Raw genomic sequence first — 15,337 nt, forward strand, 5'->3', positions numbered from 1 at the left:
AATTCAGTGTTGAAAGTCATTAAACACGGTCACACGCTCAGTAAAAGCATCACTCACAGTAATAAGGCCCTGGATGATTCGCAATTACCTGGGATGTCAGTGTCTTATATAAGAAACGAAATGAAAGAGAGAAACGAGAGAGCGGCCAGGCCTAAACTGGAACTAGAGTTCCTACCTGTGCCTGAAGAACTCTACTCTACTCTATACTTGCCTGGGTTTGCCCTTGGTTTGCCATACATTGCATTGCCTGCAATTTCAATAAAATCTATTTTGTCATTTAACGTTTTAACGTATTTAAAAATACATACGTACAAGTAAGTAATCATCAGCCATAAAGAAAAGACAGCAAACATCGTCTTTGAGCTGTTTTATTTATGTGCTCGTACAGGTTAAAAATGGCATCAAACCACTTTATGCTAACAGATACCCATCACCTACAGCGGTTTGCACATAGAATAAGATACTTAACAGTTAGGTTTAACAGTAATATAAAACAATTAACATCAAGGTTCCATATATATTTCTAATGTCAGCACACACTATATATTTGATATACTGTTATACTGTTGTCACAATTGGATTAATTTTTACTATTTACTGAGCCCTCAAAGGAGAATCAAAGGAGTCTGTTGAAAGTTAATGTTAACTGTACTGGGATATATTAGGATGGTATCCAAACCTATTTCTATCTACCAAGTCTCTTCGCTATTTGTGTGAGAGGGCAAAGTCACTTGACAGCTATAATAGGTTTGGTTACCATGCAGGCTAACATATCCCAGTAACGTTAGCTGTCAACGTACGTATACAGTATCTCACATGGTTAAAAAGCGTCCTCTTTCTATCCTGAGCAGTACTGCATTACAGGCGGCGTGATAGTGCTTCAACTGATAAATAGAGGTCGCTTTTTATACGCGAATGACGATGTTGTCTTTTTCAGGTCGGCTAAATCCTGACAAATCATTCACCTATTTGGTGATTTCTACTGTTGTTCAGCTCCCAAAAGGGTCTAGTGGACTGCTTTGAAACCTAAGCTTAACAAAATTATCAACATTTATATAAACAGTTTCCATTTGAACAGTTTTAAAAGTTATAAAGTCTAATATTCCCACACCAGCTAGTTAGAATATTCAACGACTCAACAACGTACCATGATGTTTACAACTCATACCTGACAATTCTCAAACATATCAACAATCACTGTTTCCTATAGATACTATGTACTCAGCTATATCGTAGCATTAGTTTAGGCAATAGACACGTATCATTAACAATTATTAAATGTAGTATTCATCTCCTACCGATGTCTTATCAAGAAAATTATTTTTTGACGACTGAGCTGTATGATTCAGCCACGCTTCACTGCTGACAAATACTTTCCACAAATGTTTCATCCACACCTGTTACCTACCCAGCCACATCTTTAAAACTGTCAGGATACGCTTACATTCGTGGTTAGTCTATATATAGCTGCAATTTTTATGTTGTCAAATTTTCAGGCAGGCTGTGATTTTTAACCTCCTTGCTGCAACAGAAACAACCACTGACAAGGATTTTAGATTGTCTTTTCCGTAGCAAGAAATCTGAATCTTGCATGGCGCACATGCATTACTATATCAAGAATTCTCTAAGTTTGCGATCGAACGAAAATAGAACGACGCACGTTTGTGCTCGAGCACTTAAACTAGCATTTTACCATTTGTAATGGCTTTGTCTTCGATTGAGTGAATCAAATGAGCTTATTTCCGCTACCCTCTCCACAACAAGCTCGAATGATCAAGACGATAAGGTAAACGATCCCGATGAGAATCAGCAACACCATAAACCATATAGCAATTGCAATACCAATGTCCTTAAACAGTTGATTCAACGGGTAGGCTGGGCGTTCCTGCACCTGCTGGTAGCCGCCGTCAAGGTAAGACACCTTTACCTGCACGACGTTTTGTTTGATGAGACTGCCGACGTCAGGAAGAGGAGTGACGTAATTCAGCTCGGGGATCAGGACATTCTCGGGAGCCCAGGTGGATGACGTCATGGTGGTAACGTAGGACTCCTCCTTGCAGGGATGCTTGCAGTCACAGTTATCCCGCCAGGTAGCGTCCTGTTCGTAGTACCTTTCCGAAGAGAAAAAGTGGAGAAATGTCATTTTCCTAGAGGTAACGTTACGTTACGCAAAGTACATGTTCCATGCAGTAGGAACCTAAGTTAAACAAAGTACTGGAAAATGCATATTACTTTTGTTCAAGAATGTTATGAGATCTCTCAAAGAACCTAAGCTAGGATACAGAACATTGTCCTCTTACCTTGATCGGCAACTTTCCTCACTGGCTGTGCACATGTCGCCGCTAGTTGTTCTGGGATCGTCCACACAGCCGCAGTTTTGCAGCAGGGTTTTCTGCAGACATTCGTTCCAGCATTTCTCCAGCGTGTATCCTCCGGGATACAAGGATTCTCCGTCTGTCCCCTGCTCGCAGTTACCATAGGGGGCAGGCTGTAGGTTCTTCACAGCCTTCCTCACGCCGATGGCCGCGCTCTTCCCGGCTTTCACGACGACCCCATTGTTCTCTGGAAATGCTGTGGTATTGGCAGGGTGCACGGTCACAGTCACTCCGGGCTGACGTCCGAAAAGGCTGACATACTCGCCAGCGTCTGTGAACAGTGTCATGGTTAGTCCCTGTCCTTTTGAGGACACTTGGAAACCGGCATTGAAGGTGAAGCAGTTTCCAAACTTGGCGGATTGGAAGGTGGCAAAGACGCTGGAGAGGTCGGTGGGCACGCACTGCTGCCCGTTGTAGGAACAGCTCATGACGAAGTCGTTCAGCTGATGACCCAAGTTGGAGATGTCATCCCTGGTCATCCCGGCCAGGTCGCCCGTCGCGCGGGCGGTTCTCCTGTCTTGATAAGCCGTGTTGAGGATTTCTCTCGCGGCCGAAGGGTTGACGGCGTCGCTGCTGGTAGAGGCGAGCAGGTTTTCCACACTTTGGCGCACCTGGTCGTCCGTGTCCAGGAGAGAGGCGTGGCTAGTTCCGGGCAGAGCCGACTTGCGGATCGGATTGTTGTTGCACACGGTGACAGATGGAAACGCCTGTGACTGCTCAATCACCTCCCTGGACTCCTGAGTAACAGGGTAGCTCATGTACAAGGAGACGCGGTCGAAGATCTGATAGATACAGACACAGAGGACGGGAACAAGCAGAATGAAGAAGCACACCCAGAATGCGGCGGGTATTTTTCTTCCTGCCATGTTGGATCAGTATGTGGCCTTCACTGTTTTCCGGGTGACGTGAGGTCGAGTGAGGGTCAGGGTCAGCTCTGTGCATTAAGAAAAACAAATAAGATGGAATGTTTACTAAGTGTCACATACAGAGCGATTAGTTAGCAAGTTAGAGTCATCGATAATCTACAATAACGACATGCTCATTTGCGCTTCATTGTGCCGACAAGTTGTATCAGATATTGTTCATTATCACAAAAAGCAAACGTCACTATCTACGACAAAAACTAAATAAAAACCATGACAAACCTACTGATTTAATGTACTTACTATTTCTATTTACATTTGTTGTCAAAGTTGATATGACATTCCACACTGAAATACGGACGGTCACGCATGAGAGAAATACTTTTTTTTTATTTCAAGACGGTCGCTTAGAGTATTTTACAACTTGGAAGTAGGTCACATACTGTACATGTATTACTTGCACAGCTTAATCAGATGATCTTGTCGCCCATGATGATTTAATAGGATGTTGCAACCAAAATCCTCCAGATAAATATGTACTGCTGTACCCAATTATGCCGCACCCCGAGATTGATTGAGTTGTGTTTCTGGGGCGAAGAAGGGGTTTGCTAGATTTATAAGTAGCCCTGCCCGCAGATGGCCGTGCCTGCAGATGGCGCAATGTTGATAAAGGCTACGGTTCAGCAGCGCTAGGCCTGTAAGAGTGTGAGTGACTTTTGCCTGTAGTTTTCTGCGATTGGTCTTAAGTTTTTAGTCGACACATCCTAAATAAAGGAAAATGGCTAGAGCACAAATATTGCATAAATTCCTAAGACCTTTTAAACTGGTTACGTCGATATCATTATTATTGAATATCACATCGGAGTCGAAATCTAATACACCTTTGAGTATCCATGGGAATAAATAATTCATACTTATTAGGTTAAGTCGCCATTAGTGACTGATTACAGCCGGATTATGTTGCTGCACTAGAAAATTCGCATTCCCCACAGACTGACATCCAAACAGGCCGTGAGCACAAACATGGCGCATCTGGCACTATCTGATGACATTCAGAAAAGAGGAGGAAGAACAGACGATATTACGAATATATAGAAATTATGGCCTGATTAAACCTCGCTTATAGCAGCCCGCCCGACATACGACCATGTAGCCTCCTAGAAGGGAGGGACCAATTAAAGCCCTGGACAGTAGAGCTTTTGTAACACGGAGTGACGGACAAAAAATTGTATCGTCATTCAGATCTATAGTAACGTAACATTATATATCGCTAAGGTACATATTCTTCTTTTAAAACACACGGTCACTGTATATCTAGAGCTAAGCTGTATGGCACATCAATCACAAAGATAAACACATCGTTGATAATCGCATTCAAGGCTCAAATTTCTGAGCAAGAGCAGATGGTATGAACGTAGCTGCAGACGGACCAAGGTCCGTATCAACTGATTTGTCATTTTGGCAAGCTGACACACACCTTCTACAGACTGGGGTCTAAAGCTGGATTAACAAACTAAGTAAAAAGGAAAAATTGAAAAATGTTCAAACTTTGTATAATAGTGCAACAGGACATTATTTGAATATTGATAACCCATTGAATGTAATACTGGGAGATTTAGAGAGTGAAGTCCTATCACGTTAACGTCTAATGTTGTTAGATTGTTGGGAAAATTTTTCATCTATAGAAATCGTGAGATATCAATAATGTCTTTCAATAAGTTTATTACCTTCATTAAGTACTTTTACACTATGGAAAAAAGTATAGCCACTCGTAAAAACAAATTGTATGTACACAACGGAAAATGGGAACCACTGTATTCTCTTTTAAATGCCGCATGATTATTGCCAGCACAACTGTATTGTACATGTTTTACCTGTATGTGTGTCTTTGTTTGGTATCTGAATAAAGAATGTCTAAAAAAAACAAATTGATGATCAGTTATAAGCAATTTTGTGATATGATGAGAAACACACGCCTTGGCCCAAAACAATTCTGTTGCTATAAAAATCACGAGGCAAAAGCATTTCGCTTATCTATTTCTGACGCTTGTTGAGTTGTTCTCTTTTTCTGACGGAAATCTGTCTGGCCGCAAACAAGTCGTCTTGTGGAAAAAAACAAGTTCGCCTCCAAAAGTACAACCTGTAGGATGTTGACCTCTAATACAGATGCCAACTTTCCCGGATGTACAACCCGTCGGACGTTGACCTGTATTTTCGGGGTAAAAGAAGCCAAGCTTCTACGTGCACAACCTGTAGGACGTTAACCCCATTTTGGGCTGACAAGATCCCAGGATTATGACTCATCGTCACGGAGTTTCACCGGGTACCGTCCTGTCGGTTCTTCACGTACTCATATTGCATGCTTGGGGAGTCACAATTTTGCCAAGGAGCTTGGTCTGTCAGGGGTACGGTGACAAACTCGTTATCTCCAAGCAGTGCCATAAGATAGTATCACTGCTGGCCAAGGAGTATTGCCGGCCAAAGGGAGTCAAAGGTGCACCCCCATCTAGCCCTAGCTCAAACCCTTGTCCAGGGACCACCGAGGGGCCACGGGCATGGTAGAAAGTAAATAGAAAATAGACATATCGTTTTCTCTGACGTGATCTGACGGTGGTGTGTAAGCTGCCACAGCTGACCTCTTCACCAACCACAAGGTCTGTTTTCGAGAACACCAGACGTCAACAGTGTAGCATTTCAATTCACAGGGACCGTCCGATGTCCGTCATGTTGACAACTTCTTTGTGGATCGTGAACAAAAACCTCCTGTCCCATTGACCACACATTGTTACGTATACAATACAACAAGGACATTATATAACGTCCTTGCAGCAAAGGAGCATGTTGTGGATTTCAAGATGGTATTGGACGATTTTCTGCAAGTGAGCAATTTCTTGTAAGCAAGGACGTTTAATAGCGTCCTTGCTGTAAGTCACCGTAAACGGTAAAGGAATAATAGTTTGAAACAAAAAAGTATGGACAGCTAGCACTTTCAAAATTGTTAGTTTTTTGTTATCTGATCGTAAATGATTGTAAATGATAACGTTGAGTAGAAGTTGCCATACATGATCATGCATGGTTCGTTATGTTCGCTCAAATAGTCGCGGACAGCTAATGATTGAAGCACTGGGGAGTAATCTAAGTAGGGGATCACACTCGGCGAAAAGGCTGTGCAGCATGAACCATTTTCAACAAGTCTGAGAGGCCAGGGGGTTGTGACTAACATGGCAGTATAGTACATGACTATACCAGACGCAGAGCTTTACACTCCCAAATAAGCGGACGCTTTAGGTCTACTCTGAAGACTTACCTTTGCGCTATTCTAAATACGCCTCCGTTGTTGTCGACTCTGCTCTGGCTCCGCTCTGGTCGTCCGCTGAGCAGAAGGGTCTTAGCGGGGTTTACGAAAACACCAGTCACGGGGTTCAGAGGATCTCAGAGGAATGGTGACGCTGACTTTGGACCCAGCAAACCTCCATTGCTGAGTAAGCATTTCTCTGCGTTAGCTACAGTAATACATTTATGGTAACGATCTAAAGGTGAATCTCGATCCATATCGTACTATGGGGATGCTCATAAATATTCTGACAACCGTAACCCAAAGGAGGCGGCGTTTCCCCGGACTCCAAGCAGAGGTAGGATGATATGAGAGGATTGTGGCTTTCTTTTGAATTGGCTGTTTTTTGACAGCCTGGATATCGATCAGAAGACGGTAAAAATCTTCTCATGCACCTAACCTCTGCTTGGAGAGTAGTCAGAGTGCCATTATACTAAAATTTCAATCTTTTCTACAATCTTGGTAAACTTAATGCTACTATAGCTACGTTTCTTAAAGTTGCATCTCGAGCTACAAAACTGCAAAGTATACGGATATTTGCAACAGTTGTTGAAAATCAAATTTGCTAAACGTACCATTTCAGACTACGTTTTATTAGTTTGAAAATATGGCATGTCAAACACAAAACGGGTTGTGCTAGCTGGTACCAACTATTTGTTTTATTGAATTTAAAGGGAGAGTTCGTTATATTCATAACGCTATTTAAACGCCTTTTGTAGTTTGGGACTTGAGAAGTCACAATTTTAGAACGCAGCACCAGAAGTTGCACGCAAAATGTATGCTAATTTGCTAAGTATGCTAAAAGTTAGCAGGGTCAAGTTACACTTTTTTATTATGACACCATTCTCTAGAACGTTTCATAGCTTAAATTTCAATTTTCCACAAGCTGAAATACATCTAACGTTAACGATCAACATAATATGTCACAATCAGTAATATGCTCCCTTCCGAACCAGTATGATTTCTTCGGCAATTTAAAACAATGCAGATGCTATAGCGGATGGCTTCTAGCTACATCTTTTGATACCAGCAGTTTTTAGGGGAATAAATTGTAATGGTGGGCGGTTCCAGAAAGACAGAATGGTAGTTTTTGTCGGATGTTGGTTAATCGCAGTCATGCCACATATACAATTTACACTATAGCCATATCTACGAAATCCTAGACCTGTAAAAACATGACCACAGAAATACTCTGTTTGTTGTTTATTCTCAGGCACTATGGCCCTTAGACGAACCATTTCGTACACATCAATATGCACAAACAAGTCAAACCCCGACAGACCAGCAGACGTCTATGTTACTGTTGCTATTGTATGCGTTTAAATCCGCCTCAGGGTAATTACGTACCAAATGACACTGCACAACGTACAACAGCCAATCAGAACAACCATTGAATGTTGAAAGACCAGTACACCTGCAACCCAAAACAAAAGATGGCGGCACCGGGAGCAAACGCGTCCACCATTCCGGTAAGTCACTGTTTGGCGAACTGTTGTGTGAATCGTGCGTTATGACTCTAGAGATAACAAAACTGGCCTTGTCTTTTGGACCTATTTCATTCTATTAAAACCATATTTAGATACGAAAAAAGTGGTATCCATTCTGGTCTGAAATTCTACTGACCGTCGGACACATTTTCAAATTGGTATTTTGCCACATGAGCGGTGTGATCAACAAATATGCACTTAAGGTTGAAATCGTTATATATGATACAACAGGCTACAGATAGTACGTGCGGTCACAAGGTGTGTTTGTTTACGTGAAATTACATTTAGACGATTAACGTTATGTTTTATTCCAGTTAGATTCCAAACGTTAACGTTATATGATTATATGTTAACATTATAGATCTAGTGAAGTCGACATGCATGACATGCACATGGGCAAAAGAATGACCGTGCGTGTATTTGTTTGTCTGGTGCTCTTTATGTGCGAAACGTCCTTGAAAGTGTGCCATATGCGCAGTGTTGAAGAAGAACGCCTAGCGAATATTGCCTAAGGGCAGTCCTGTCAGAAACCCTAGCCTGTAAACACTCCAGACCAAGTAGTGCTGGGTTTCAGGTGGGCGTTCCTTCTAGTTCAAAATACGACACGCTGAACCGTGACACCAGGAGGATGAATGTGATCATTAATTTTACGACAATGATATGAATACAGTGAAAAATGTGCAATGTAAGTAATAATAAATAGTAGACCCGTATGTAAACAATGCCATTTGACAACGCCCCATTTTCTGTCATATCATTCCGCACCACTTAGGAAACCATGGTTGTGGGATTGCAAATTACTAGTAGATGTTTGGGCGAGTAGAATTCCTGCCTTTTCTGAGAACATATTTTCCCTCTATCTCAATGCCGTGTATATCATTGCATGCATGCACAGCATTCATGAAAATTGTTTCAAGAGTTTATATATTGTTTTCTTCCAGGCAAAAGAAGACCCTACCAGAAGGCGAATAGTTCATGGTACAACTCCGATCGCGAGGCCAGAGGTGACGGACTGTTTAGTGCTGATAGAATTGATGTACAGGTTCATCTAGAGACCGTGGGGTGATCTGTTCCAGGCCACGGTCGTGGAATTCGTCACTTAACAGAACTCTGCGACCGAAATACTTATAAGTCCTGGGGCCTTGAAGTTCATCGACTTGATGCAGTTCACAGCCATATGCTGTTTATTTTTAAATTATGGGACTTATTTGACGTGTGCGTGATGTGTTTCATGGCCACATGACTATATGGTTAAGGCCAGGGTTCGGGGCAGAGTAAGGGTAAGGGTTATTGTTGGGGTGAGTGTATTTCCCTCCGTAGCCGCAATCCACGGCCTCTGGAACTAGCTCGGAAATCATAATGATTATCTATCTTAAATCTTTTTAAGTCGATGTAAATTCATGACATAACAACAAAACAATGAGTCACACTAAATATATGGCAAAATTAAGCTTATAATTCAACCTCCTGATTGTTGTCGTTTCACGCTTTATTAGGCACTAGGTACAGGCAATCAGAGACTGGGACCGATCAAAGACTTGAAGAAGTACAATGAACACGAGACTTTGTCTCAGGGCTATCTGAACGCGTCTCTGCTGTCAGCAAACGCCTCTCAGGTACGTCAGTTGTTGTTTTTACTACTTTCTGTACTTGTAGTATTTGTTATGTACTTTTGTAAATTCCTTCGTTGATGGCGACACGGAAATGAGCTGTAAGCTTGAGTATGGCGTCATCATGTCCTATATTGCAAAAACAGGTACTTCACACTGTCAATTACATTTTGTATCTCCGGTTGAATTTTGATAGCCAGAGGGTTGTCAAATTACAAAATCGACATAAAGTCGAGCGTACGTATGTATACGTATGCAGATTTCTGCCTGGTATCCGATAGCTTTGACTGACCCGGTCTGAGACTCGGTGACTTGCGAACATTGCCGATCCCTAAAATCTAGGTGGATCCACAGCGATATCGAGAGAACACCGGCTGCATTCCTTCTGAAAACGTCCCTTTAGAACTGACAGACTTGTCCGGGAACTCCTTTCCCTGCTGTGTGATGACGGTCCATCGGACTAGCTTTGTAGATATGAACTCTGTACAACATTATTGTTGCCTCCACGCACATACTTTATAAACTCGGAATATGCGAAAATGGTTGATATACTGAATGATTATCTGTTTCGCAGCTTCAGATCGTGATCCAGTCAGGATTTCCCGGCCCCATGTTCTATGTACAGTTGGTGCTGCTGCTGATCTCCATCGTCCTGCAAGTGGTACATGGTATACTGTTACTCCGCAAGTATCAGGTAGGTGGCGCTCGTGTATGATTCGTTACTCAAGTCAAATCATTTTAACACCTATTCTCCAAGCAGAGTCGCGGAAATAAAGTAGTAATTGGGATTTTTTACCGGCTCCCTCCTCTCACGAGGATATAATTTGGCTAGAACCTTTTTTATCTGAATACATAGTATGTAATAATATATTTTCCTTTTTTTTTTAGATTAACATAGAGACAGCCAACGACAACGATCCCAGTGACGACGAAAAAGACAGCCAGCGGGCCCACAGATACAACAACTGGGCAATGGTGGTCTCTATCATCATCATGGCGGTCAACATACTCATTTCCACATTTGGGGCCTCCTTGGTCGGTGCAACCAAGGCCAAGACCGCATGAAACAATATTTTCGACTTTTTTAGATTTTGGAAACAATCAGACGTTTCAGGTAGCATCTACCTATTCTCCAAGTAAAGGTTGGGTCGCGGGGTAGTCACCTCTGCCTAGCTCAAAATGCAACAGGCCGGGAATACCAGGAGAGGCGGCCAGTAAAACCCGGTCACTACTTCCCCAGCTACCCAACCTCTGCTTTGAGAATAGCAACATGATAATACATGTGGCAGATACTGTCTCCTGTTCCCAGACGACACATCATGACACCTCTATGAGAACACCTTGCCCCGTTTGGTACAACAAAAGGAATACTTATCAAGGGAAATCCTGTGGGTTTAAGTTCCAATCAAAGGAAATGTCGTTTTGTCCTCCTTTTAAAGGTCCACCAAATCCAATTTCCAATTTTTTCGGCAAAATTTAATAAAGAGTTTTCAAGTACCCCGGGGTTTTAAATTGCAGTTTCCCTCCCGGGCTCCCTTTTTTGGGCCAAGCCCACCAGGTCCCCCTTGCTCTTGAAAAGGGTGTCCGATTTTTGAGAGCAAAATTTTGACCCTTGACCCCTTAATACGGGGGACCCCCAGTTTTTGGGCCCCCCCCCCCCCCCCCCCCCTCCGAAAGGACGATGCGACTCTTATCCAGTCGTGCCCGGGCCCTCGTGGCTCGCGGCTCGACGGAGATATTCACAAACACAACTACGAGAACACAGCGTCCTGTATTAAAATGCACAGGAACAATGCACAAACAAGTCAAAACCCAGGCGTCTATATCATTAATATTCTTTCATGAGCTACTATTGCTCTAGCGTGCATGCCTCCCTCGGGGCAAATGGTAAATGACGCTACGCAGCAGCCAATCAGAAACAACTTCAATGTTGAAAGACCAGTTCTGATGTATACACAGTATGATACCAAGTGGTAAGATACTGTGACCCAACCCGAAACAAAAAAGATGGCGACATCAGGCGAACCCAGGTCCCGCCATCCCGGTAGGTGTTCGGTCAGATACGGGTGAACTAGGCGTTAGGAGATCAACAAAACTGTTTTGATTTGTTATTGACTCGATAGGAACGAATTGTTAGCGACCACTCTGGTCTACCGGCTGGTCATTTCACCGAGAACAATGACTGTAGCTATTATTTCTCAGTGTGACTGTATTTCGTAATTAGCAGGATGATATGATGATAAACATTGCGTGTTAAAAGATACAACATAATATAGTCAGTACGTATGTTTATTTGGAATTACATGAACGATTATGATTAACTTCTCTAGTAACTAGACAGCCCGAATACGCGCGGAATATAAATCCATTGACAAGAATGTAACACAGTCTTCCGAAATAAAGAAAGACTGCGCGAAGAATCATTATTGCCCGACATCATTGTCGAAAGGCACGTAGTCCTGTCATAAACAAAACCGTGCAAACACTGCAAGTTTCAGTAGTGCTGGTTTCCAGGTTTATTGACAAAGATTTACGGCTTTATTTACGGCTTTATTACTGTCAATGTCTACACGTGTAGTTGACCCATACTATGTATAGCGCTGTCCGTGTAAGGGGCGGTCATATTTTTGTCGTGCAATTTTTTTTGTGGCATGGTTTTCAGCGAGGCAATTTCAGAACAAACCGCTGAGAAGAAACGTACTACGGTAAATTTCTTTTCAGCTCACCAGACAGCTGGAAATTGTTGGACATTTGTGCCACTGTCCTTAACGTACTGTACGATTTCGTAAACCTATCACGCGGCGAATATGACTAGAGCGTCATAACACAACATGAAGTGCCCTGGGCGCTGTAAGGCATCTCAACAGAAGGTCACCAGGGTCTGGGCGGGACTTTATTCAGACTACTACTAGTAACATATAAACATAAACTTTCCGTATATATCAGTCTCTCACTTTATGGGCTTTTATTGACCTAGTGGCAGTGTATTTTCATGTGTACACAAATTTTGTCAGTTTTATACTCCAATTCCCCCCCAAAGAGATTTCTGGACTGATGAATAATAAGTATGACTGAATATATGTTCTCACGTACCTGCACCGGGCGTTGGTAGAAAAACAAGCTTATTGTCATTCTAGCGTTTAATTAGCCTGATTTAATCGCTCTTCTATACGGCCCGCCTTACATTGTACTGCAGGGATGGGCCAATTAACCCCGGACAGCGGAGTTTGCGTTACACCCTACATTGCACTGCAGGGATGGGTCAGTTTAGCCCCGGACAGACTAGCCTTTATTTAATTACCACTAGATGTCATGCTAACTCCAACAATTGTGCATGGACGTACATGTATAGCTGAAGGGTGGCATGAGGTAGGCTGGCTAAACGCTTGCCCTATATATACTCGTAGACAATATCTTAGATATCTGGATAACAAGTAATCAGTACACCAAGCACGTTCAAGATTTAGCTTCACGCTGTAAGGTTTGTAGATCATTGCGATGGTGAAACTAGATCTTGAACGTGGGGGAGAGTATTGCTGTGTTGTTTACTTTGTGGTGTCCTGTCGATATCATGAAAATAAACTCTTTGTCGGTATAGGGTAATATAAGATAGATCGTTTTGTCCTCTTTACTTTGTGTTGTTCATTGGCGAGAGAAGCAAGTCAAAGACTCCACTACCATCCATTTTAAGGCCGAACAAATCGTTTTATGGCTAAATGTCATATTCATAGATTTTATTATTTTCTGATTAGATGGTAATTCAAATTTCTTCGAGGAACCAAGAAATTTATTTTTTACTTACACCACGTAATAAGACCTGAAGGTCAATTCAAGGTGTGACCCGAAGATCACTCCAGAGTTACGGGTTATAAATGTAACAGCATCTCTTCTCTCTTGGTAAGAAACATCATGATTGAGACCAGTTCAATTGCTCACTAAGAGTGGGGAATAGCTGACCCAATACGCGAAGCAGGGGTTACGAAGGTTCTGATGGGTTTGTTTACAGCAAGGCCATTTGACCACTTCTATGCAGCTATGGACTATATAGAATGAATAGCAAAAAATTATGGATCCGGATATAGCCTGTGTACACTAACTCTGTCGAATATCCAAAATAGATTTCTGGTCTTATTTAAGATCCTTTGATATGTTTAGGTCGTTAGGGCTCGCAGCGTTCCCTAACTGCGAAATGATGAATAAGCAGAACTGATGAATAAGCAGAAAAACATAACAGTCATCACCTTCATGTACGTGCACCTGCCTTCCAGTGCCTTTCGGGGATCACAGTACTTTGTGCATTAGACAGCATTCACGACACATATCTTTTTCTTCTTCAGGTTCGAAGCCGACTGACGCCAATTCGCAACCAGAGGTAAGGACTAACACAAGAAATGATACTGACTATGTGAATTATCACCCCAAGAAAGTAGAGTCAAGACGCAAAGTCAGGGCCCAGAAACAAAGTCAATGTAGACAAAACGAGAAAAATACATCACCATGAAATAGTTTTTAAAGAAATTAAACTTGCATTTACTTACCTTTTTTGTTGACTGTCAATTTACAATTCTTTCACGAATTTTCAGACCAGCATATCCGCTGGGGGTTTGATCAAACACACTCGGGGCCTGATCAAAGACTTGAACAAGTTCAACAAAAACCAGACTCTGTCTCATGGCTATCTGAACGCCTCTCTGCTATCAGCGAACGCGTCACAGGTACGTCATGAAAACCATACCTTTTTAATAATGATAATCTTTTTATCTCTCAGTGTTTTCTCCTTACTTCCTATCAGTAATCATCTACTTTGCTATGGGTTGTATACGGTCATAATGCTAAATGATAATCTGTTTTACAGCTTCAGATGGTGATCCAGTCAGGTTTTCCCGGCCCCATGTCCTACGTTCAGTTGATGCTGCTTCTGACCTCTATCGTCCTGCAAGTGGTACAGGGGATACTGTTACTCCGCAAGTATCAGGTAGGTGGCGCCCGTGCATGGTTCGTTGACACGCATCGTCACGCAATTTATGTCAAAACTGACGTTGTTTCCATTAGTGTTGACGCAGTCATTAAAGTTACGAAGATAACAGACCATAATATAACGTTAGTTGTATTAGCCTTTTTTTTCATTTTCAATTACAAATGCATATATGGCATGTAGATATTCACTTATTTACGTGTTTGTTTTTTCTGAAAGATCAATATGGAGACAGCCAACGACAACGATCCGAGTGACGACGAAAAAGACAGCCAGCGGGCCCACAGATACAACAACTGGGCGATGGTGGTCTCTATCATCATCATGGCGGTCAACATACTCATCTCCACATTTGGGGGCTCCTTGGTCGGTGAAATCAAGGCCAAGACCGCATGAAATAAAATGCCGACTGGAATATACAGTGTACCCATTTGTTGATTATTTGGGCATTGTATACGTAGTTGAATTGCAGTCTCTATCAGACTCTCGCCTAGCCGAATAGTACTTTGGACAATTTACGAATTAGTACAGAGTGGCAGTAAATTGGCTAATAGTGAACTTGTCGCCCGATGCATACCTATTTATTTATTTATAGCTGGATAGACGGCAAAAGACTGACTAAAATCCCATTAACAACTTATTTGTCCCTATTTGGCCAAGTTCTTCTCTCTTTTTTTTCCATCTAGCTGACAG

The 15,337-nt window shown here is 42.2% G+C and overlaps 2 protein-coding genes and 1 pseudogene across 2 annotated transcripts; 2 read left to right on the forward strand and 1 right to left on the reverse strand.

Annotated features, from left to right (window-relative positions):
• Positions 1–352: 352 nt before the first annotated feature.
• On the reverse strand, positions 353–6,573 carry LOC118420643 (annotated as a pseudogene).
• A 1,350-nt stretch (positions 6,574–7,923) lies between these two features.
• LOC118420402 lies at positions 7,924–11,092 on the forward strand. Its single transcript, XM_035827179.1, has 5 exons — positions 7,924–8,041; positions 9,001–9,063; positions 9,556–9,675; positions 10,244–10,363; positions 10,558–11,092. The coding sequence occupies exons 1-5, from the start codon at positions 7,967–7,969 to the stop codon at positions 10,732–10,734; spliced, it is 555 nt and encodes a 184-aa protein (XP_035683072.1). The 5' UTR covers positions 7,924–7,966; the 3' UTR covers positions 10,735–11,092.
• Positions 11,093–11,437: 345 nt separating this feature from the next.
• LOC118422098 lies at positions 11,438–15,070 on the forward strand. The gene is made up of 5 exons (XM_035829638.1): positions 11,438–11,713; positions 14,007–14,041; positions 14,253–14,384; positions 14,525–14,644; positions 14,864–15,070. Exons 1-5 carry the CDS (start codon positions 11,677–11,679, stop codon positions 15,038–15,040), a joined length of 501 nt encoding a protein of 166 aa, XP_035685531.1. The 5' UTR covers positions 11,438–11,676; the 3' UTR covers positions 15,041–15,070.
• Positions 15,071–15,337: the final 267 nt, after the last annotated feature.

The sequence above is a fragment of the Branchiostoma floridae genome, chromosome 8 (assembly GCF_000003815.2).
Source record: "Branchiostoma floridae strain S238N-H82 chromosome 8, Bfl_VNyyK, whole genome shotgun sequence".
NCBI lineage: Eukaryota > Metazoa > Chordata > Leptocardii > Amphioxiformes > Branchiostomatidae > Branchiostoma > Branchiostoma floridae.